Genomic DNA, 25,384 nt, shown 5'->3' on the forward strand with positions numbered 1-25,384 from the left:
TGGCCCTGGAAGTCTGTGAACCAAATTAGCAATCTAAGAAATTTTCCCCATCAACCTCTGTGGAGCCAGCCATGGTGCAGCCCCTGGCCTTAGCTCCTCACCCACCCAAGTCCATACCAAGCTCAGTCCCTGCATTCCAACCCCCCCCATTCTGATGCATTGTTACTTTCCTCACTCACTGGGATGTGGCAAGCAGGATAATGCTGGGGGCAGGGAGCCCTGGGGCAGGGGCTGTGCCCACAGCAGCACTAAAGAGGAGCAGTGCTGACCACCCCACTCAGATGCTTACTCAGGTTTGGCCCTGTGCCCCCTCCATTGTGACGGGTGCCAAAGTTGAGTGAGCAGTGTTGCAACTGCCTCCCACCCCATTTCTTTCACTCCATCATGGCACCACTCTCTCAATTTTGGACCCCATGGCCTTTTCATCATGATGGAGGGGCCACAGAGACATATCTGAGCAGTGTCCCCTCCCCCTGTGTTTGGGGTCACAATGCCACTCACTCAAGTTTGGTCACATGGCCCCTCCCTCATGGTGGCCAGGTCATGAGACCAAACCTGAGTTGGCAGTGGGGCAACCAGTGCTCCTGCTCCTGGCTGCTGGCACTGGACACAGCATGCTTAGGGCTGCAAGTGCTTCTGCATACTTCACTGACTACAGCACAGCCGGGGATGTGAACAGAACGGTCTGTGGCTCAGTGTCAAGCCCGTCATGGTGCCAGTCCCAAATCATTATTTGAAATGTCAGTGCATGTGGCTAAACCCTCCATGAACGCGCAGTTAGCGGGTAGTGGGGGGTGGGGCGGGCATCCCCTTGCAGAACGCTGAGTTGACCAAAATCGGCTGAAGAGCAGACACTGCACAGTTAAGATTGCCTTTGGGGCAGTGCTGACAGAGGGCAGCGTTACATCAATCCCATCACGCCCGCCCCCCCCCCCCTTAACACCTTTACTCTGCCAACCCACAGTTGCTGAAATGAACAAGCTTGTCACCACCACCTTTTACAACCCATTCACAGCATTCAAGCTAATACTATTAAAGGACCGCAACAAAGGCTGCCCACCCCACCCGTTCGCTACCATCTACCCTCTTTGACCTCACACTCACACTTGCCCTTGGCACTGTAAGCTTCAGGCCGTTCCAGCTCCTAGCGTACACTCACACAGCCAACTCCCCTACATGTGCAGTGATACCAAGCCTCTCTAACTGTCCAGAAGCATCCTGATTTACACAGGTAATGACTAATTCAGGTTTAAATCTAGGAAGCTGGAGTCCAACACACACAGCAAATAGCACCATGGCCACGGGGGACGTTCTTCTCCACTGCCCATGGTACATATGCAGAGCAGGTCTGGTGGGAGGCAAGCGGTGCTCTTGGGGTTGTGCAGGCTGCACGGTGTGATCTCACTGCTCCATGTGGGCCCCGCTGGACTACATTAACATGCATTAGGTAGCTACAGCGTGCCAGCAGAGTCCTTGTGGGACCAAAAAGTGCAATACACAGCTTGTGGCTTGGGCACTGAATCCAGCACCCCTAACCCCACTGACGGTCATTGTAGTTTGACTCCTGTCATACCCTCAAGGTGCAGTGTGTGGTGGGCAGGGGGAAAAGCCGAAGGGCCAGGAGGAGATAGTGGTGGTGGAGGAGGTGCGAGGGAACGTGATAAGGGGACAAGAGAAGGAGGATTGTTCCTGCAAGGAGGCTCAGAACTGGCCAAGGTAATTAAGGGGCCTGGGCAGCATAGGAGACCAGCTTGCCTAGGGCTGACCCTTCCCTTTCTGCTTGTTTGAGGGTGTGAGTCAGAGGTGCAGTGAGGAGGGGGAACAGGGGGCCAGCACCCCCACAGCCACAGACGGGGGAGGAGAGGAGTGGGGTGTGGTTCTGGTTTCTGGGGTTAAGCGGGGAGTAAGAGAGAAGTCCCATTTTCTGCCCGGGGATAGGGACAAGGAAGAGAGGTCCAAACAACTGCCTTTGTTCCTCCCTAATTTTTTTCATAAAGAGTGTCAAAGCAAGGCTGGTATTCTGCACGTGTACAGAACCATGTTACAGCTCCCTTACACTCAGCGCACAGAACACCAGCTCAACCTCCGCTGTCACTTAATGTGCGAATCCTCACATAGTCTACTTCACGGCTGACAATAGCCTGGGTACTAAACACCCCCCCACCCCGGCCACCTTGCTAATTCTTTAACCTACACACTGCTACACTGTAATGATGTGTACCGGAGCCTGAGCGTTCACATGCAGCTCTTCCCGTCATTCAACACATCAGAGGGCGCAAAACATGGAGCACCTCCTAACATAATCAGCACGGTCATACACGTTCGGGCTCCTGCCCAACAGCTGTTCCCAGCCCTGAGAAACAGTGAGGTGTCAGTGCTTGTACTGTTTCTAGTACAAATTTTCTGATCAGCCAGGAACTCTCTCATGTTTTGTTTATTAATAACTAACTTTCCTGTTGTCACTGTAGCAATTATTCAGACACTCAGCCAAACCAGAGAAAACTGCCACAGCGCCTAGACACTACGCGCTGATGTGACCTAGCACCGCTCTCAGACAGCTCATGGGCAGAAATCATGTGGGGTGCAGCACAATGGCCAGCAGCTCACACCCTAAGTCACCAGCTACACACTGCTGAGTGGGCAAAACATGAGGTCAATGAAGGCCACCTCTCCCCACTCAGATCAGCCTGGCGGCAGCAATCCCCATGTCATGGTGTACCCCGAGCGCTCCTGCAAAAAGCTGCAATCTCATGATCCAGGAATTCCCAGAAGCCACACAATGGCCATCCTGGCAGTGCACATATTGCTTTTCCCTCAGCAGTCAAGGTACCACCAATCAGAGCCATCCCTTGGGTAGGGCCAATCGAGGCGACTGCTCAGGGCACCGCACTTTGAGGGGGCCCCACAGACTGGCGCGATTGGCTGGTGCGATCGGTCCACCAAGAGACGAAGCCGTCACTTCTTCCCCAGGCCCTGTACCCCTTGCTATGGATTGCCCTGCCACCAGTTTCAAACCTCTGCACCAGCAGTGTTTGGAAATGCCACATTAATCTGCCCCAAAATCAAGAAGTAGCCACTCCCATCCCTCTTCCATGGGCTAGAAAAATACAGCTTTTCTCAACCAACCAATGCATGGCTTGTCTGCCATCCGCCCTCATTTCCTCCCCCTCTTTCGCTGCAACTATACTCTCTGGTCCCTCCCGACCCTCATGCACAAGTCCACAGGCTCTGACTCCTCCATCCAGTATGAGACACATTTTGGTTAGGCCACTGGCTGACTATTCTGCTGTGTTCCCAATAAGCCTTCCCATAAAACAAAAACCATTATAGTAAAACACACAAAACGTCTCGCAAGGGTTGCCAACTTTCCCGAACAACCTTGCCCCCCTCCTCAGTTGCTCACTCATGTTCACTGGGCTGGGGCTTGGGGGGGAGGGGTGTACAGGCTCCGGGGTGGGGCCAGAAATGAGGGGTCCAGGGTGCAGAATGCCGGGTCCATCCACACTGCACATCTGTGCAAGCAAAGAAGTTAACATGTGTAGTAAAAAAAGCACAAAGTCATGCATTTAAGGATTAACAACAAGTTTTGTTATAAGCTGGGGACTCATCAGTTGGAAGTAACAGAGGAGGAGAAGGACCTTGGAGTATTGGTTAATCATAGGATGACTATGAGCTGCCAATGTGATATGGCTGTGAAAAAAGCTAATGCGGTCTTGGGCTGCATCAGGCGAGGTATTTCCAGTAGCGATAAGGAGGTGTTAGTACCGTTATACAAGGCACTGGTGACACGTCATCTGGAACACTGTTTGCAGTATTGGTCTCCCACGTTTAAGAAGGATGAATTCGAACTGGAACAGGTACAGAGAAGGGCTATTCGGATGAGCCGAGGCAAGGAAAACTTGTCTTATTAAAGGCGACTCAAAGAGCTTGGCTTGTTTAGCCTAACCAAAAGAAGGCTGACTAGAGATATGATTGCTCTCTATAAATATATCAGAGGGATAAATACCAGGGAGGGAGAGGAATTATTTAAGCTCAGTACCAATGTGGACACAAGAACAAATGGATATAAACTGGCCATAAGGAAGTTTAGACTTGAAATTAGACGAAGGTTTCTAACCATCAGATGAGTGAAGTTCTGGAACAGCCTTCCAAGGGAAGCAGTGGGGGGCAAAAGGAATATCTGGCTTCAAGACTAAGCTTGATAAGTTTATGGAGGGGATGGGATAGCCTAATTCTGGCAATTTATTGATCTTTAAGTATGCCCAATGGCCTATGATGGGATCTGAGTTACTACAGAGAATTCTTTCCTGGGTATCTGGCTGGTGAGTCTTGAAAACATGCTCAGGGTTTAGCTGATCACCATATTTGGGGTCAGGAAGGAAGTTTCCTCCAGGGCAGATGGGCAGAGGCCCTGGGGTTTTTTTGCCTTCCTCTGCATCGTGGGGCACGGGTCACTTGCTGGAGGATTCTCTGCACCTTGAAGTCTTTAAACCACTATTTGATTACTTCAGTTGCTCAGACATAGGTCAGGGATTTATTACAGGAGTGGGTGGGTGAGATTCCCTGGCCTGTGTTGTGCAGGAGGTCAGACTAGACGATCATCATGGGCCCTTCTGACCGTAAAGTCTATGAGTCTATTAGGTCTCCCAAAGATTTACTGGGTGCCATGTAGCACCACGGGGAATATGCCCACTTTGACTGGCACCACATCAATAATTTGATCTCTAGCTCTGCACACCCCCAAAAACAACCATTCTGAAAAACGGCTATTTATTTTGAACTTTTATCTCTGCAGACCCGAGCTCAAATGACCACAATTTTGGGTCATTCAACCTACCTTGCACCCGCCTAAAACATACCAAATTTCAAAGGAAGTCAACGAAGCATGTCAATTTGAGAGGACTGTTAAACAGAACTTTAATGTGACAGGTTTCAGAGTAGCAGCCGTGTTAGTCTGTATTCGCAAAAAGAAAAGAAGTACTTGTGGCACCTTAGAGACTAACAAATTTATCTGAGCATAAGCTTTCATGAGCTACAGCTCACTGTATCCGATGAAGTGAGCTGTAGCTCATGAAAGCTTATGCTCAAATAAATTGGTTAATCTCTAAGGTGCCATAAGTACTCCTTTTCTTTTAATGTGACACAGTTTTAACTACCGTGGTGCTGCTGAGCCACTGCAATACAGTCGAACAGCAGGCTAGGGAGACTGCCACATTATGTCATTCAGGTGTCCCATGGCCAGTTCTGAAATAGGGCTAGAACCACTCAGCTTAACTTTCCCGTCCTATTGCCCAGGCAGGCTCCCAAACAGTGACACAAACTTCACCACAAATAGCTGTAGTGCATTAATCAGTGAAATAAATGGCAGTTTTGGCTTGCCAGAACCTCTGAAAATCAGGCCCTGTAGATTTCACAAACTCAAAAGCAGCCACTAAGGGGTTTCTCCTTCAGAAGTACGCCAAAGTATCAGTGAGTATTGGTTGTGCTCATGGGATCTTGCAAAACCTTATGTGTTTGTCCCAGCCACTGGCCAACCTTTTAAGTGATGGAACAGACACCTCAGTGTAATACAAAAGTACATAGTTCTTCAGAGCACGGACTACCTCTTTGTTATATGTTTGCACTGTGCCTAGGACAATGGGCCCTCCTTGTAGGCACTGCCACATTATTAATAACAACAATAATTAATACAGCCTAATATAAACTGCCATGCCAGGGTTTCAATGGCATATTTACAGGTTTCAGAGTAGCAGCCGTGTTAGTCGGTATTCGCAAAAAGAGAAGGAGTACTTGTGGCTCAAATAAATTTGTTAGTCTCTAAGGTGCCACAAGTACTCCTTTTCTAATGGCATATTTGATCACGGATACAGTTTCTGCAATCAACACTCTCTCTTTTCTACCTGGAGCCTGCCCCTTTTGGGAAGTGGAATCTAGCTCCCACGGCCCGGTCTTTCCAGACTGATTAAGCCTAGATATTGTTTCAGTATGTAGGAGCTCCAAGCATTGTAGCTGTCCTTATCCCGACTCCATAAAGATTGGCTTTTGCGTTTAGATGACAGTACTCCAGATGAGGCCATTCCAATGCTGTATTGAAGCTATTTCCCATCCTTTCTAAAAATGATACCAAGAATCATATTTGGAAAGCCTCAAAATGCAAAGGGAGTTTTGCCCGAACGAGGACCTTCATCAGCATCCATCAGCCTATTTTCTGTTCCTAAGCCATTTTGCTCACAGTACCCTGGAAATCCTGAACCCACCAGTGTTTTTGAAAAAGATGTATTAGCAAAATAATGTATTTCCTCCACAAAATAATTTAAATTTAATCTGCCATTGTGCTGCTCAATCTTGCACCGCGGTGAAATCCATCTGCTAGTTCTCAGGGCCTTCACTGGTTTTAAGCCAAACAGGTTTGTCTATTTACTCTTGCACATAAAATAGTATATTAAATAATTCAGAACCCTAGGATCTCCCACTATTCATTTCCCTCTGCTCTTCAGAGCAGCCATGTAATATAATTCAGATCCCTATCTCTTAACTAGTTTTTAATCCATGACAGGCCTTTGACCCAGTCCCTGTGATTATTTATTTCCCTTTATTGCTTCTCAGCAACTTTATTTAAAGCTTTTTTGGCAAACCAAGTAGATTGTATTTGTCTGGTCACTGCTGTCTACTCCTTTATCATCAAGTATATTCGAATAATTATAATATTATTAAGGGAGTCAGAGCTCTCCCTTTTGAGGCACCACAAGGTCTATATTTTCTATTACAATTAAAAACAATTAGTTTTATATTGCACCTTCCGTGCAGCCACCTCTGGGTTTGAGGTCAACAACCAGCTGGTGTACACACTACTAGCTGGAGGGGGCAATAATGGGATAGTCTGTCAAAGTCACTGGCCTATGACAACCATGGAAACTCATGAATTGGAGGGATGGGGGAGGGGAAGCTCCATATTCAGGGGCTTGCATAGAAGACCCCTCGGAATTACACAGAAGTCAGATTTTTTTTTTAACCTTAAAATCGTGAAGTCTACAGCCACTCAGAAGATTTGAACCGTGTTTGTACCAAATCCATAGGTCCAACCTCAGCTAGGCCACCTCTTGCTCCTCTGGTCTTTCTTCTATTGACCAGTTCCCTGAGAGTCAGGTGAAAAAAAACAACAGTTTGGATTTCACAATATCTCCATTCACCCTGCTTCCTGCCTCACTTCTAAGCACCATATTACTGACTTTCCATCTCACACGAAGGGTCTGATGCTTGAAGTGTTTATTTCACACCCATGGCTCTGGCTTCATTATTTCCCACTTATCCTCAGAATCCTCCTACAAACACCAGCTAAATCCTGGGGAGTTATTGCTGTGGCGTGTCTCACGTTACTGAGATACTTCACGCTCCATTAACCCTTCGGACACCAATTTGTTCTGAGATAACTAGCAGCTGGAAATAGGAGTGGATGGTCAGACATCTAGAACTAACTTGTCCAGGTCTAGATGGGGGACAGGGGAGAGAAAGACAGACATTTACTCTCTCATTACTACAAGGAACAATTCCAATCCCTTCATCCTGGTATGCCCTATACTCACCAACAAGTTCAGGGTTTCTAACCAGAAGTGGGGACAGGCTTTGTAGGACTGGGAGGCTGCGGTTGTGTGTTGAGTGAGAACGGGCAGAGTAGCAGAGAGCACACGTTCGAGCAGCTGTCAGGTAGTTAATTTTGTTTGGAAATGAAGCAAGGCTCTTTGGGGGATGGGTGCGAGGCATGAGGCTGAGAAGTCCGGCTTACGGCTGTCAGGATTAAGCGCACACATGAGGGGTGAGTAGGAACAGTCATTTAACGTGACAACACGGCCAACCCCAAATGTTCAGAAGTCTGGAGTTGGCTGCCCAACCCTGAGATTGGATCATGAGTTTTGGGCTGCCTTTCATTTTCCAACCCCCCTCGCCCACCCCATCTGGGTGACAGTTAAGCTATGTCCACACTTATGTTGGTATAAGTTATGTCCCTCCGGGAATAAGCCACCCCCCTGAGCGATGAAAGTGTCACCCATGTGGACAGGGCTGTGTTGGTGGGAGAACTTCTGCCGCTGCCATAGCTACCACCTCTCATGGGGGCTGGAGTCATTAGGTTGAGCTCTCTTCCCTTGGCTTAGAGCATGTGCACGAGCAGCGCTGCAGCCGTAAAGCTCTGTCGTGTAGCCTAGTATTGCCAACTTTCCCAAATGTATAAAAATGATATTGGCCTCATTCCAGGACCTCTGATTGGCTGCCTGATGGTGCAGAGCTTCTCCCTTCTCCCCCAAATTATAATTAACTAATTACACCCCCTAGCCCAGACATAATTATGGAGTGTCCCCCCCCCAGACATTTGCTCATTCCTCCAGCCCAGTAATTAATTATGCAACCCCACCACTGCCCACCCCCTACCTAAGCAATTAATTATGCACACACCCCACCACAACCCCACCTCTGCACCTACCAGAGCCCTAGGGGCTCCTCTCCGCCCTCTCCCCCTTCCCAGGGCTGGTGTTACAGGGGCGGAGCAGAGCACAGACTGACCCATTGTTCGCAGGGAAGGAGGTGGTTCCTCCCTCCAGTCCCGTGAGAATGATGTCAGCTACACCTTCTCCCCTCCCTGAAAACTCCTCTCAGCCTGTCGGGCTGGAAAGAGCCCTGTTGTGCCTCCTGGGGGAGCCAAGCCCCCAGGGCGGGAGGGGGAGGTGGGGAAGGCAAGCTGGAGTGGCTCCAGCAGGAGCTAAAGGTTTAGTCGCTGCGAAGAGCTGGCAACACTGCTTTCGCCCTCCTGCTCCCTTGGTGGGCTTGAGGTGGTGGGCCAGCAGGGGTCACCCAAGGGCTCTTACCCTGCAGACTGGGAAAGAAATTTGGCAGCATCCTGTTGTGGCTGAGATTCGGGGGAGAGGGGCGGGGAGGTGTAACTTGTCCCTTCCCTCCCCCCTACTGCCTCCAAACCAAGCACAGGAGAGTACTCCTTCCCCGCATCCCTCCTGCTCCCTCAGCGAGGGCCTAGGAAACGATGCGACGCCAGCGAGGGTCTGCTTTATGGGCACGGTTCGTCCTATTATGCGGCCTGAATGGCCGCCAGAGTATCCCGGCAATGGAGCCACGCACCAACGCCCGTAGGCACCGAAGGAACTTTTCCTCCCGCCTGCCCCACACGGCTTTGTTGCTATAGCAACTTCCTGCCGCACCCCGAGCTAAAACACAGAGAACAACGAGAAAAGCAAAAGACGATGGCAGGACACGGGGCAGTAGGAACCCGCCTGCGATAAGAGGGCTCGCTCCAAGCCTCTGAGTGCCAAGCGTGAGGGTGTTGTAAGTGTAGCGGCACGGGGAAAGGACAGGAGGAGATGAGAGAAGGCAGAGGGGAGTGGGGCTGAACTATGACGGGGAGACCAAGGAGCTTGAATATTATGTAGCAATGGAGAGGGACCCAGTAGAAGGATTTAAGGAGCAGAGAAGGGGTTGGGAGAAGGAAGATCATTTTATTTGCAACAGTTGAGTGGATTGGAGGGGCGAGGTAGCAGGAGGCCAGAGCGGTTGAGAGGGCAATAATAGAGGGGAGAGGCAATGAAGACACAGGCCAGCAATTTGACCATAGGGACAGAAAGGGCAGATTTTATGTTAGCCTCTAAAGGCTTCAATCCTGTTTGTATCCCCATTGCACTAGGTAGCGTACGGACACATAGGGCTAAATTTACAAAGGTATTTCTGCGTTGCAAGGCACCCTGCTGCCCAGGGGAATACTCAGTCCCGAGTTAGGTGCCCAGGCTCCTCATACAACGCAGAGGGAGAGATGGGTGCCTAAGGAAGGGATCCTCTGAAGCCAGCAAGCTGAGCAAGGAGCTGCCTAAGCTAGCCAGGAGTGAAATGCAGAGTTAAAGAGCAGGGCTAAGCATCCAGATTCTCAAATGTAGTTAGGAACCTAACTCTCATTGATCTGGGCCTTAGGCACCTGGCTGACAGAAGGTCTCTCCCTCTGCTCGGGATTCTCAGCCATGAATCATCTCCCAAAGAGTTCCATGCTTAAGCCTGGTCAACCCTTTCTTAAGAACAAAAACAAACAAAAAAGACAAAAGAAAAGAAAAGAAAAAAACCAGAGCAAGAGAAAGAGCCCCCACAGTAGGTGCTGGAACTCAGGGTGCTGGGGGTGCAGCCACACCCCTTAGTTTGAAGTGGTTTCCATCGCATACAGAGTTTACAGTTTGGTTCAATGGCCCTGAGATAGGATACCAAACTGCTCAGCATCATGAGGATTTAGGCAGCTTTGCACATGTCCACCAGCAGTGAATTCAGGCACCTCCAGGGTTAAGCGGCAGGGTTTTGAGGATCTCAGGGTGCCTAACAGTTGGATTTAGATACCTAAAGTAGATCTAGCCCATAACAAATAATGACAAATAATGGAGTAAGTGGAGCAATAAGGGATCAAACTGAGGTTGACGTCACTTATTTTATGACAATTCTTTTAAAAAACTATTCCTTTGTACTAGGGCAGTTGATTAATCGCAATTAACTCACACAATTATCTAAAAAATAATTGCTATTAAAAATTAATCACCCAATCACAGTTTTACTCGCACTGTTAAACAATAGAATACCAAGTGAAATTTATTAAATATTTTTGGATATTTTTCTACATTTTCAAATATATTGATTTCTATTACAAAACACAATACAAAGTGTACAGTGCTCACTTTATATTATTTTTGTTTACTAATATTTGCATTCTAAAAATGGTAAACATAAATAGTATTTTTCAATTCACCTCATACTAGCACTGTTGTGCAATCTCTTTATTGTGAAAGTTCAACTTACAAATGTAGATTTTTTGTTGTTTCATAACTGCACTCAAAAATAAAACAATGTAAAACTTTAGAGCCTACAAGTCCACTCAGTCCTACTTCTTATTCAGCCAATCGCTAAGAAAAACAAGTTTGCTTACATTTATAGGACATAAGGTTGCCTGCTTATTATTTACAATGTCATCTGAAAATGAGAACAGGTGTTCACACTTTTGTAGCCGGCATTGCAAGGTATATTCGTGCCAGATATGCTAAACATTCTTATACCCGTTCATGCTTTGGCCATCAATCCAGAGGACATGCTTCAATGCTGATGACACTTGTTAAAAAAATAATGCATTAATTAAATTTGTGACTGAACTCTTTGGGGGAGAATTGTATGTCCCCTGCTCTGTTTTACCCACATTCTGCCATATATTTCATGTTATAGCAGTCTTGGATGATGACCCAGCACATGTTGTTTGTTTTAAGAACACTTTCAATACACATTTGACAAAATGCAAAGAAGGTAGCAATGTGAGATTTCTAAAGATAGCTATGGCACTTTCCTCAAGGTTTAAGAATTTGAAGTGTCTTCCAAAATCTGAGGGATGAGGTGTGGAGCACGCTTTCCGAAGTCTTAAAAGAGCAACACTCCAATGCAGAAACTACAGAACCTGAACCACCAAAAAAACAGAAAAGAAAATCAACCTTCTGCTGGTGCCATCTGACTCAGATGATGAAAATGAACATGCGTCGGTCTGCACTGCTTTGGATCGTTATTGAGCAGAATCTGTCATCAGCATGGAAGCATGTCCTCTGGAATGGTGGTTGAAGCATGAAGGGACATATGAATCTTTAGCATATTTGGCACATAAATATCTTGTGATGCCAGCTACAACAGTGCCATGTGAATGCCTGTTCTCACTTTCGGGTGAAATTGTAAACAACAAGCGGGCAGCATTCTCTTCTGAGCGATTGGCTGAACAAGAAGTAGGACTGAGTAGACGTGTAGGCTCTAAAGTTTTACATTGTTTTATTTTTGAATCCAGGTATTTTTTTACATAATTCTACATTTGTAAATTCAACTTTCACGATAAAGAGATGCTACTACAGAACTTGCAATGGGGGAATTGAAAAATATAATTTCTTTTTTTACAGTGCAAATATTTGTATTAAAAATAAATATAAAGTGAGCACTGTACACTTTGTATTCTGTGTTGTAATTGAAATCATTATATTTGCAAATGTAGAAAACATCAAAAATATTTAAATAAATGGTATTCTATTATTGTTTAACAGCATGATTAATTGTGATTAATTTTTTTAATCGCTTGGCAGCCCTACTTTGTACCCTTCCTAATAGTTCCCCCTCCCACCTTCCCTCCCTCTCCACGATAACCAGGATTGGCCAGTTTCCATTTCACCCTCTCTTCCCTCCACATTTCTGATTTTCTCTGTAGTCTATGCCCTCCCACCCGCATAGCCCAGGGGTTGGGAGTTAAAGGCCAGAGGAACCAATCAAGAGATGCCCTAAACATAGTGAAAAGTCACTGCAAACCAAGTCGTCTCTCTGAAGATACTGACAGTTCTCCCCTCCTTGGAAGATGTGGGTAGGGAGGGCACTCCTGGAAGACTTCACTGTCCCTGCTGGCTTCTCCTCTACTGCAGTGGAAGGCTCAGCTCCAGCAGAAGATTAGACGGACAGAGGCTCCTGCACGGTCACCATACACCAGCCTTGCCCAAGTGGCCCCAGCATTCAGAGGTATTGTGGAGTAAGCAATAAGAAAACTGAATGAGGACAGCCACGGACAAGAAGCTTGCAAATCTCAGGGACAGGGAGAATAGCAAAGCTGCAACTGGATGGGAAAGGCTGGTAGAAGGACAAGAAGTTCAGTTTTGAATGGAGAGTTTGTGCTAATGGTTGGAGATGCAGGAGGCAGATGTGACAGTCGGTAAAAGGGGTAGAGAGGCAAGTTTCTGAGCTGGCAAAACAGAAATGATAGTGAAAATCATGGGAGTGGAAAAGAGCCCACCTTGTTCTAAACATCTGTTCCACTTGAGAATGTGGTAGGTGATCATCTATCTACACCTAGCAGGCTAATTTAAAGCTTAATTTCTTACCTATTACCTCCTGTATAGGACTGTATAATCTTTTTCTCCCTCTAATTTTTAATTCATGTACATTAGAATGTACTGATCCCTAGGAAGTCATAGGTGAGGCTGTCTGTGTACTCTTCCGAGCACCCTCTTTGGTGAACTCCTTGAAGATAAAACTTTAATGGTGTTTATTAATTTCAGGCTGTGTGCTTGCTTTCAGATAACATTTGCTCGCTTCCTTGCCCGCGTTGCCATCTCGTGCTTCACAATCTCAGCTTTCCTTTTTTAAAAGCTCTCTAATCCGTATGGCTGAAAAGAAACCTTAATCCACTGTATCCAATTCGGTGACATCTGCCCAAGAATCTGGAACAATTGCTGTGAGATTTATGAACTGCCCCACATGTTAACTCAGATGCCTACTGGTGATAATTTTAATGGCCTCAATAGCTCAGTTCTAATCAGTCTCAATTCAAACCATTGCTACCCAGAAAGGCAATCTCAAGAAGCATCAACAATGCAAGTAGTTTTGTTTTCTCCAGGCTCAGCAAAAACAGGACTTCTTTCCTTCTGCTTACACACTCCAGTCTATTCGCTCTTTAAATGAAAACATTTGTTCCTAAAATTAATGGGAAAATATACAGTATGTGTAATGGCTTTTTTTTAAAACAGAAAAACTTATTAAACCAGAGATAACTTTAGGGCAACACTCTGCAATTTCTCAAACTTGAAAAGAATTTTGTTTTGGTTAAGTTATGACTCATAAGCTATGTGAAGAGCCGGCCGCTGATCAGAGAGTGAGTTTGCTGTAATGTTTCTCGGAAATTTATGAGTTTTCATTTTGTTCTGTTTTTCTGCTATTTATGCTTGTGTGTTGGGTATATTCCATGACAATACTTCAGCTATTGGTCAAGCATAAATATCAGTCTTAATGTCAGTCTATATCAAGCTGCTATGGAGAAGATTTAAATGTTTTCAACTCACAAAAAACAGTCTTCTTCAATGTTGGCTGGTAATAATAACAACTGGAGTATGGGAAGCAGCGTATATACATATAAAACTAACAGTTTGGGAAACATGGACTGTAAGAAAGATTAGAAAAATCTGGAGTTTCCAAATGTTAATTCATAATTAAACAGCCTTTTATATTCATCACTGATTCTATAACCGTACACTTTCCCATATCTCATACTGTTCTGCAGCAATTTTGCAAGATCTTCCCATTCCCACAGATTCCTTCTACAATTCATTATTACAGCATTTCTTTTTATTTTACGTTTTTTCTTTGATAACTGCAGCATATACATGGTCTTATAATTGTTTTTACCATACATTTCTCATTCTAAACTTACAGGTTTCTATAATTGTCATTAAAAAGCACGTAGACAAAATATTGTATGGTATCTATAATAAATGCAAATAAATCATTACCAACAAAACTTGGCTTAGCAAACTGTACATACATAAATAGGTTCCTTTTTATACTTGATATTCAATATTTTTTTTCTCATAAAACCTTCCAGGATCTTATTTATTACATCCATTTTTTTAAACCTTAAAAAAGTGCCTTTCAGATTTACAGCCTGTGCATCCAAAGAAAAGGTTAGAACACCATGCCCAAAACAAAAAACAAGGAAAAATAGTACATTGCCATACAAGCTCTTTAAAAATGTATGTTACAAAGTCTTTCAAATGTCCTTAGCACTGGTTCGTTTGAATACTGTAAGATACTGATAGTATATTTAACAAAGATCAGCTAATAACTCATTCAGAGAAAAGGTTCTCTTGACAGTATAAAGTCCTTGGGCTATGCACAGCACAGGGCAGTGACCCAGATATAAAGTGGCCAGAAGATCCAGAATGTTGGCGAGAAAGAAAATTCCCTCACTTATTTCATAGCCTTCTTAGTGCCAGGGATGTGAGTTTTGAAAGGATATTACTCACGTAATGCATTACACATTTTGGTACGGATACATTATTAATTTAGTGCCAGCAGAATGATATGGGAACATTGGCTACGATAGATAGATAAAGCTGCCACGTTGAGTGCATTAACATTTGAAACAGGCCTATTTCCTGACATGCTTCTCCAACTTTAATAGCCGTTCTACTGCTTCATAAAGGAGGAGGGCCATTAGTATATCTTAACATGGGGTGGAAGGACCGGGCAAAATTATTCGATAGGGTACAGCTGTAGTCCTCCTCAGTCATTGGTACAAGGCAGGCAAGACCAATCAAGAGCAGCAGAAGAAGCTGTAGTGGTAGAGCAGCTCTGAGGACTCTCAGGAAGAAGGACGGGTGCTGCTGAGCTGCCAGTGTCTCAGAATGGGAGGAATCTGAGCCACCTCTTATGGACCTGAGAAAAGAAATCAATACAGGATAAACAGAAGCCTTACCAAAATGGACACCGCTTTCTGGAATATAACAACTCTTCCCAGAGCATTCATTTTAATGTCAATACAAATTCTATACTTAAATGCCAGAGGTGTTTTATACTGAATATGCCATTACCCTGACACTGTTACTGTTTAGCACTGGTGGAATTAGAAAACAAAACATCTGATCAATCATAAAAAGAATAGCACATGGGCAGCTCAAGTGCCATCGTTCTTACTTAATTGCATTAAAGATTTTCCATGAGAAAAAATGAATGGATTGTACTCTCTAGACAAGACAAAATATATTCTATCATGTCAGCTGCTGACTCAATCAATATCTACACACAGTCTAGAAGGGAAACCCCATTGCTTTAAGTGTCAACTGCATTTCCTTTTAGGAAGTATCATGATGAGTCATGCAACCAGAGCAATAATATGCCAGTGTTGGATTAGAGGGATCTCAGTCTCCACAGAGTACAGCATAGCTTCATTTTGCACTGAATCAGGAGTTAAAGTTACTGAACTTGAATGGACTTCTTACCCTTTCTGTGTAACTTATTTCCTTGCTGTCTTTCTATGAAAACATATTACTTCCATGGTAGTCACAGCCTACTCTCAATATCTGATGGGGAGGCAGGCCTTTAGGTCAGCATTTCCTGACCTGTACACCTGAAGGTAAGCATCTAAATCCATAGCAATTTTTTAATCAATGGGAGATGTGGGAGCTCTGCACCCCTGAAAAACAAAAATCAGGCTATCAATTTAGATGCCTAATTTTAGGTACCCACATTTGAGAATTCTGACTGAAATTTTTAGCTTTTCCTATAACACGGAAGTTCTTCTTTCTAGTACTGGATACAATTTGAATTCCATTTTGACACAAACCCATAATTGTTGGAACTAGAGGTGCTCCCGCACCCCGTTACTTGAAGCAGTTTCCATCATATTCAGGGTTTACAGTTTGGTTTAATGGCTCCCAGCACCCCCACTATAAAAATTGTTCCAGCTCCCCTGCACAAACCTTCCCATTTTGTCCTCTTGACCCAACCTGTCAGAAACCTACTACATGTGTGACCAACCAAAAGGCTTCTTAGCAGTTAGATGGGTTGATAAAAGATAGCCTGAAGGTTAAGAAACCCAAACAGAATGATTTAGGTACACTATTTAGGTGGCATGGAAAGGTACTGTGTTTTGGCAAGTACTAAAATGCAGAGGAATTTAACGGTTCTCAAGCTATCTCCTAATACTGCAGCATACTTCAATCTTGTTTCAGTTCTCTTTATTATCAAGTGTCTATCTGATATGGAAAAATCAATGAGGAAAGGACTCCTCATTTTTGCTGATACAGACTAACATGGCTACCACTCTGAAACCTATCTGATATGGAAGTCTCACAGCAGTTTGATTACAGTTCAGTGAGAACACAATGGTGTACTGAGGTTAAGGAGGTGGAAAGACGTATGTAAAACAGCACAAAGGAAAACGAGAAGCCATCTTCAGAATTACCTTTGTCTTGATGGCAATTTTGGTTACATAGCCACAAAATTATACCCTCTCCTGTATCTCTCCTCTTCTGGATCACTGAAGTAACTAGTTCTCCAATTATTAATATTTTACTGGAGGACATCATTTGTTGTTACTAGCTCACTTATCTGCAGATGTCTTCCCAGGCTGAAGACTTAAAATGAAGCCAGGCAGCTTTTGGTTATGTTTAGTTGACTAATGGAGAGCTGAATATTCGGGCCCACTAAATGATTAACTTACTGGGATGATTAAGTCAAGAGGTCAAGATCAAAACAAAAGATTACACATTGCTTAAATCCACAGCATTGGAGCCAGAATGAAAACTGCTTATTCTTGCATCATGTAAGATCATATATTATATAGAACGCAATGAAAGGACATGGCACATTTAACAGCATCAGAGCATTCCATATTAAAGTTCAATTAGACCAGGCCTTCCACTGTCTAAGAATGCCAAAACAGAGAGTTAATGGGCTGAGGTAAGAACAAAAGGAACATGGAGTGCTTAATTATCTTCCAAGCATTTCGCTGCAGAGTTTACATACTTACGTGGCTTTTTGCATAAATACTATTGCTTACAACTCATCAACAGATGCCACATTTTGTAGTGTCCACTTGTCATTGGAGTTAATGATCATGATGTGAAAAGTAGAGTCTTTTTTTTTAATAGTTACCCAGTGACCTGAACGTCACCTGAAAATGTCTCTGGGGCTACCAAGAGGGTCTCCAAGGGAATTTCCAAGAGACAGATCAAAGGAGTGGGCTTGTTCATCAACTAGTAATTTTCCCCTCTTCTCAAGACTATGGCAGCAGAAATGCACCATCACCGATTTTGTTTCTGTATTTCTTGAAAAACATAAAAACATGAAAAGTAAAAGGTGGTGGTGGAAAGTGTATGGAGGCTCTCGATGAAGAGCCTAGTTAATTCTCTGAAGAATTAATGCTGTTATTGGAAAAGTGCTCTGAAATATAGTAGTAGTAGAGCAGGGCTGTAAACATTAATGGGCTAATACTGTATGAAATGATCCAAGACGTGAATAATGAAACATTTGCCTCTGTAGGAAACTACTTCAAAGGGTCTGTTTTAAAATGTTCAAGTGCTATATTCCTTTGGCGACACAGCTGCTTACTCATACCATAATGGACAAATTAATAGTGATGGAAAACTGGATACGCAGCTCAAGTGTTTAATGAGGGTGGAAAGGGGTGATTAAATGGTAACATCTGCAACCAAAGACCTGCTGCGCTATTGAAGTAAATGGAAAACTTCCTATCAATTTCAGTGGGTGGGGATTGGGCCCAAATGCTATTACAGTATATTACTTTGGGGGAAAGCGTAGTTCGTTTTTCTTGCCCATGCATTCCCTGCCTTCTCTTTCAAACTGCTCTGCCGTTTGTCACATTGACAGCTGCTCAGTTTGGACTGCAGTCAGACCACTTCACAATTGTTCTTTACTCCCTTAAATAGATACTAGTGACTAGATACTGTGGAAGGCGCAGCTGCAAATCTGACCAACTGCATGTTTCCTAATGTCAAACCAAGTCATCTGATGACTTGACCTTAGGCTACAAAAAGCAGTCCAATTCCTCGCCCATGGAGTTTGCGAAGTCTGGAGAACTGGACCTCTACTCTTGTCTCTCCAGAGAAGCTTAGCTGGTAGGCAGAAGTTAAATCATCATGCAGGGTTACCAGAGGAGCAGGGGGAATTCTCATTTCAGCTCCTGTGTATCTCTTCACCTTACTGCTCAGTATGCAGCTAAATTAGCTGTTCTTTGCTACTGCGTGTTCTACATTGGCTACCCCGCCTCCCTCCTTCCCTCAAAGTTAGCTAGTTTACATTGTAAAGAAGATTAATATATCCATTTTACAGGTGGTTAAACAGGCAGTTTAACTGACAAACCCAAAGTCAGAGTGAGTGGCAGAACTGGGAACAGAACCATGGAGATCTGAGCCCAAATCTCCAGGTCTATTCAGTACACTACACTGCCTGCTATTATGCAGTTGAAACCAGTAAGAATCCTGTGGCCTGGTTTGGTTCAAGAATTAAAGGTGGGTTTATAAAGTTGCTCTTTGATTCGGGATGGAAGCGGGTGGTGGTGTTAGGAAGTGGGGACTGAATCAGTGGCGCCAGAACTTGAATAAACCTGCCCAAGAGAGACAATGTAAACGCACTGATGCAAATTGCACAATTATTTTTGTCTTTTTAACATTTTAATCACTTCAAAAAATCTGCAGGCATAGGTCCAGGTGTACATTTTCTGAAAGCACTGTTAGGGGAAAATGCACTTTTGGGATTTGCTTCTCCTAATTAGCATGCAACAGCTGGTACTGCCTCGCAAAACAGATTCATGCCACAACGTAATTGTGGAGATTTGGGAGGATATCTTGCTAAACAGACATGGGTTCTGTGACAAATCAACTGGATAAAGTAAATATGTTAACCTATTTGTTATGATAATGGAAAGGAAAAATGTCATCAAGCTTAATATAAAACCCCGCTGACCCTCAAATTTTTAAAGTAAGTAACTTTCCATTGCAAAATCCTATGGGATAAACATTTCTAATTTGTCTTTGGTTCTCCCTTACACTGTAGTCTATTAGGGTTTGCTGATCCAGTGCAAGATCAAACACAAAGTACTCTGATCAGAGGCATGTCAAAATATTAAAGAACACAGTGACAGCTTGTACTGCTTTATCAGTTAAAACCACATTACACATCAACCACAACCTGTCTGGCTTGCGCATTTGATTAAGTTTCCTATTCAGTAGTAACTCATTTGTATTCCACGCTTGTCTGAATGACAAATTGAATATTGTGTTGAACAGCTATGAGATGTGTTAATATACAGTGCTGAACAGAGCTGATCTGAGAGGTGCCGCACAGATGCCACTGTTAGAATGTGGGCTGATCCCAAAGCTGCAAAGCGCTACTAAGACACACGCTGGGCCAGTCGCTCACCCCTACAACACAGAAGCCTTCTCAAAGGGGTGTGCGTGTGGCTGTGCATGTAGAGGGGAGCAGAGGAGCAGACACAACATACTCCTTTACTTCAGTGTTGCTAGTGCAAGCATGCTTATCGGCCTGATTTAAACTTTGTTCTTCAGACCGGTTCATAAAAGACATATGCGTAGCTGTTAATGGTCATAGATTAAGTTTCCGTTCCCCCCCAACCCCCTTCTGTAAGAAACAGAATGCCAAGCCTTATACTGACTGGAGGTAGAAAAATTCTCACTGATTCTCCATTTGAGAGAAGAACAGAGAACTGGGGTCACATGTATAAGTATACAACACTTATTCTGTATGTTATTTTACTGTTTTTTTCAACCAAGCAATCTACTTTCTTGGAAGCATTGGAAGACTAAATGTTCTACCTACCATACATCACTTGGATTTTGATTGTGAACTGGTACAGCTACAAAGTCATGAACTGAATCTCTATAAAAAGAACAGGAATACTTGTGGCACCTTAGCGACTAACAAATTTATCAGAGCATAAGCGTTGGTGGGCTACAGCCCACTTCATCGGATGCATAGAAATGAACATATAGTAAGAAGATATAGAGAAGGTGGAAGTTGCCATACAAACTGTAAGAGGCTAATTAATTAAGATGAGCTATCATCAACAGGAGAAAAAAACTTTTGTAGTGATAATCAGGATGGTCCATTTAGACAGTTGACAAGAAGGTGTGAGGATACTTAACTTAGGGAAATAGATTCAATATTTGTAATGCCCCAGCCACTCCCAGTCTCTATTCAAACCCAAGTTAATGGTATCTAGTTTGCATATTAATTCAAGCTCAGCAGTTTCTCACTGAAGTCTGTTTTTGAAGGTTTTCTGTTGCAAAATTGTCACCCTTAAATCTTTTAGGGAGTGGCCAGAGAGGTTGAAGTGTTCTTCTACCGGTTTTTGAATGTGATGATTCCTGATGTCAGATTTGTGTCCATTTATTCTTTTGCGTAGAGACTGTCTGGCACTGAATTTAGCCGTATGGATCCATCAACTTCATGAATCCATCAACTTCATGAAAAAACTCGTACAGATACAGACAGACATCATCTTCCCTTCCAAATGCAAACAGATGGACATCATACCAAAAGGACTAAAAGGTAAAAAATCCATTACAATCTACATATCACACAGACTATGCTGAGAGATTGTGCCACACGCTCCCAAAGAAACTGTGAAACCACCTGATCAACATCCTGTACAGCAAACAGGGTAAGATTAAGAATGAGCTCTCAAAACTGGATACTCCCATTAAAAAACCAACCTTCCACACAAAATTCCTCATAGATAGATTTTACAAAAACTAGACAAGCCATTTACAACACAAACTTTGTTTCTCTACAAAGGAAAAAGGACACTAAACTATCTAAACTGCTACATGCCACAAGAAACCACAACAGTAGTTCCCTTAACCCACCCAACAATATTGTTAATCTTTCCAGCTGTACTCTTTGCCCGGCAGAAGAGTCTATCCTATCTTGGGGCCTCTTCTTTTGTTACTCCAGGCCCAGGAACATGATACAGTTCTCCGGTGACCTAGAATCCTACTTTCGACATCTCCGACTCAAAGAATATTTCCAACACACCTCTGAACAACATACTAACCCACAGAATCCTTCCTACCAACACTACAAAAAGAAGGATTCTGCGTGGACTCCTCCTGAAGGTCGAAACAACAGACTGGACTTCTACATAAAGTGCTTCCGCCGACGTCCCCGGGCTGAAATTGTGGAAAAGCAGCATCACTTGCCCCATAACCTCAGCCGTGCGGAACACAATGCCATCAACAGCCTCAGGAACAACTCTGACATCATAATCAAAAAGGCTGACAGAGGAGGTGCTGTCATCATCATGAACAGGTCGGAATATGAACAAGAGGCCGCTAGGCAGCTCAACTCCACTTTCTACAGGCCATTATCCTCTGATCCCATTGAGGATTACCAAAAGAAACTACATCATCTTCTCAGGAAACTCCCTGAAAAAGCACAGGAACAGATCTGTGCAGACACATGCCTAGAACCCCGGGGTATTCTATTTGCTACCCAAGATCCATAAACCTGGAAATCCTGGACGCCCCATCATCTCAGGCATTGGCACCCTAATAGCAGGATTGTCTGGCTATGTGGACTCTCTCCTCAGGCCCTACGTTACCAGCACTCCCAGCTATCTTCGAGACACCACTGACTTCCTGAGGAAACTACAATCCATCAGTGATCTTCCAGACAACACCCTCCTGGCCACTGTGGATGTAGAAGCCCTCTACACCAACATTCCACACAAAGAGGGACTACAAGCCGTCAGGAACAGTATCCCCGAGAATGTCACGGCAAACCTGGTGGCTGAACTTTGTGACTTTATCCTCACCCACAACTATTTCACAGTTGGGGACAATATATACCTTCAAGTCAGCGGCACTGCTATGGGTACCTGTGTGGCCGCATAGTATGCCAACATTTTTATGGCTGACTTAGAACAATGCTTCCTTAGCTCTAGGCCCCTAATGCCCCTACTCTACTTGCGCTACATTGATGACATCTTCATCATCTGGACCCATGGAAAAGAAGCCCTTGAGGAATTCCACCATGATTTCAACTATTTCCATGCCACCATCAACCTCTGCCTAGACCAATCCACACAAGCGGTCCATTTCCTGGACACTATTGTGCTAATAAGCAATGGTCACATCACCACCACCCTATACCGGAAACCTACTAACTGCTATACTTACCTATATGCCTCCAGCTTCCATCCAGGACACACCACATGATGCACTGTCTACAGCCAAACTCTACAATACAACTGCATTTGCTCCAATCCCTCAGACAGAGACATACACCTATAAGATCTCTATCAAGTGTTCTTATAACTACAATACCCACCTGCTGAAGTGAAAAAACAGATTGACAGAGCCAGAAGAGTACCCAGAAGTCACCTACTACAGGACAGGCCCAACAAAGAAAATAACGCCACTAGCCGTCACCTTCAGCCCCAACTAAAACCTCCCCCAGCGCATCATCAAAGATTTACAACCTCTCCTGAAAAATGATCCCTCACTCTCACAGATCTTGGGAGACAGGCCAGTCCTCGCTTACAGACAGCCCCCCAACCTGAAGCAAATACTCTCCAGCAACCACACAACAAAAACACTAACCCAGGAACCTATCCTTGCAACAAAGCCCGATGCCAACTCTGTCCACATATTTATTCAAGTGACACCATCATAGGACCTAATCACATTAGCCACACCATCAGGGGCTCATTCACCTGCACATCTACCAATGTGATATATGCCATCATGTGCCAGCAATGCCCCTCTGCTACGTACATTGGCCAAACCGGACAGTCTCTACGCAAAAGAATAAATTGACACAAATCTGACATCAGGAATCATCACATTCAAAAACCAGTAGGAGAACACTTCAACCTCTCTGGCCACTCCGTAAAAGATTTAAGGGTGGCAATTTTGCAACAGAAAACTTCAAAAACAGACTAACGAGAAACTGCTGAGCTTGAATTAATATGCAAACTAGATACCATTAACTTGGGTTTGAATAGAGACTGGGAGTGGCTGGGTCATTACACATATTGAATCTATTTCCCTAAGTTAAGTATCCTCACACCTTCTTGTCAGCTGTCTAAATGGGCCATCTTGATTATCACTACAAAAGTTTTTTTCTCTTGCTGCTAATAGCTCATCTTAATTAATTAGCCTCTTACAGTTTGTATAGCAACTTCCACCTTCTCTGTATGTATATATCTATCTTCTTACTATATGTTCCATTCTATGCATCCGATGAATTGGGCTGTAGCGCACGAAAGCTTATGCTCTAATAAATTTGCTAGTCTCTAAGGTGCCACAAGTACTCCTGTTCTTTTTGCAGATACTGACAAACATGGCTGCTACTTTGAAATGAATCTCTACACACATTTAAACATAGCAAATAATTTGGATATTGACTAGTTCTAAATTCTAGCAGTTTTTGCTCCTCCCCCGCACCAATATTTCACGCTGTTCCATTGTTGAACAAAAGCCTGGTTTGTCTTTATGGAATAAAGGTCATCAAGTACAAAGTTCATTCAAGGTTTTTTTTTAATTCCTGACCATTGCTCAATCACTGTATAAATGTATTTTGGCCCGGCTTCAAACCTAAAATGTCTTGCATTTGAACAGGAACTATTTTAACGAATTTCAATTTTACTACATAGATGACACAGAAAGTGTAAGTTTGATTACAGTTCCATATATATTTTCACCCCCTCTACCCCCCATCCCCGCCGCATAATTTTAAATTCTTGTTGAAACTCACTAGATGCTGGAATGGGACAAGGGCCTGTACCTTATACTGTTTACATGTTTGTTTTGTTTTTTAAAACATTTTTTGTTTATTCGATAGGGCGAAGTGATCTGATCAGTGAAAGAGTGAAGGGACACACACATCACACCAACAACAGAGAATGCAGAAGCACTGTTAGCCGCAGAGATGACAGATTGCTGGAGACAAGGTGGAAAGCAAAAAGCTGCAGCTGCAAGTCTGCTCTCTAGTGTTCATCCAGAAATGGGGCAGCGCTGCTCCTAGAGTGATACATGGATGCAAGCACTTGTCAAGTGTCACATTAATGTCAGTGTGTTTTATCTGCAAAGAAGTTCTATGATTGCAGAGAGAAAAGATGATACTAATTTTTAGGATGAAAATTCTCAAATTCTGACTTTTCATTCTGAATGATGAGAACTGAAAACCCACAAACTGAACAAAATATTAAGAAAAATTTAAAAAAAAAGAGAGGATGTTAGTGTGTTTTCTCCAGATTTGTGGGTTTTACAAATTCTAAAATATTGTATTGGTCTAATACCTGCTTTAATTTAATATCTAGAAATAAAGAGGATGATAAAAAGTCTTTGCCATGAACCTCATGGTGTATCTGCTGATCAGGTCTTAATGTAACAAGCAATATTATGAATGTAAACAAACACCCATGTGATCAAATAAATAAAATAAATTTAAATGATGCTAATGGGAAGCAAAAGCTGTATATTCAAGAATGACCCGATATTTCTATTTACAGATATTTTGGTTGTAATAACTGAATCCTGCTTACAAAGGAACTTTGCACTTGAAATGGTTAATTCCTGTCCCTTTGACAGATTAAGTGTGGAGAGACACTTAATGTACATCATGGGCAATTTCCATCATCCTCTTGGAATTCTAGAGCAGAGTGTGGAAACCACGAGAATAAGGTACCTGCTATGTGGACTGCTGACAGAGGGTCCAGGCTGAGACACACTACATTTGCCCCGTGGCTGTTTGCAATGAACAGGGGGTAAAGAAAGAAGAATGTTCAGTCCAGGCAAATAAAGACAAGCTACTGATGAAATCAAATTAAAAGTGCAGCAAAGGAAACATAAAATCAAATGAAGTGACCAATACCCATGAACCAAGGAAACTGGCTTTTCTTCTGCTCCCAGCGGAATATGAAAATGCTTTGAACAGACAAAAGGAACTTGACAGAATGTTTTAATCATTAAAATGATACATACTAGGCTTGGTACAAAAAAAAAAAAGAGTTAAAACTTTTTAGCTC

The 25,384-nt window shown here is 43.6% G+C and overlaps 1 protein-coding gene across 1 annotated transcript in view; it reads right to left on the reverse strand.

Moving 5' to 3' along the window:
- Nucleotides 1-14,142: 14,142 nt before the first annotated feature.
- The window catches only part of SYNE1 (spectrin repeat containing nuclear envelope protein 1), a 497,076-nt gene continuing 485,834 nt past the window's right edge, over nucleotides 14,143-25,384 (reverse strand). Inside the window, 2 exon segments of the mRNA XM_043543166.1 lie at nucleotides 14,143-15,249; nucleotides 25,045-25,103. Coding sequence (XP_043399101.1) covers nucleotides 15,009-15,249; nucleotides 25,045-25,103 — 300 coding nt within the window. The 3' untranslated portion in view covers nucleotides 14,143-15,008.

This window comes from Chelonia mydas, chromosome 3 (assembly GCF_015237465.2).
Source record: "Chelonia mydas isolate rCheMyd1 chromosome 3, rCheMyd1.pri.v2, whole genome shotgun sequence".
NCBI classification, from domain to species: Eukaryota; Metazoa; Chordata; order Testudines; family Cheloniidae; genus Chelonia; species Chelonia mydas.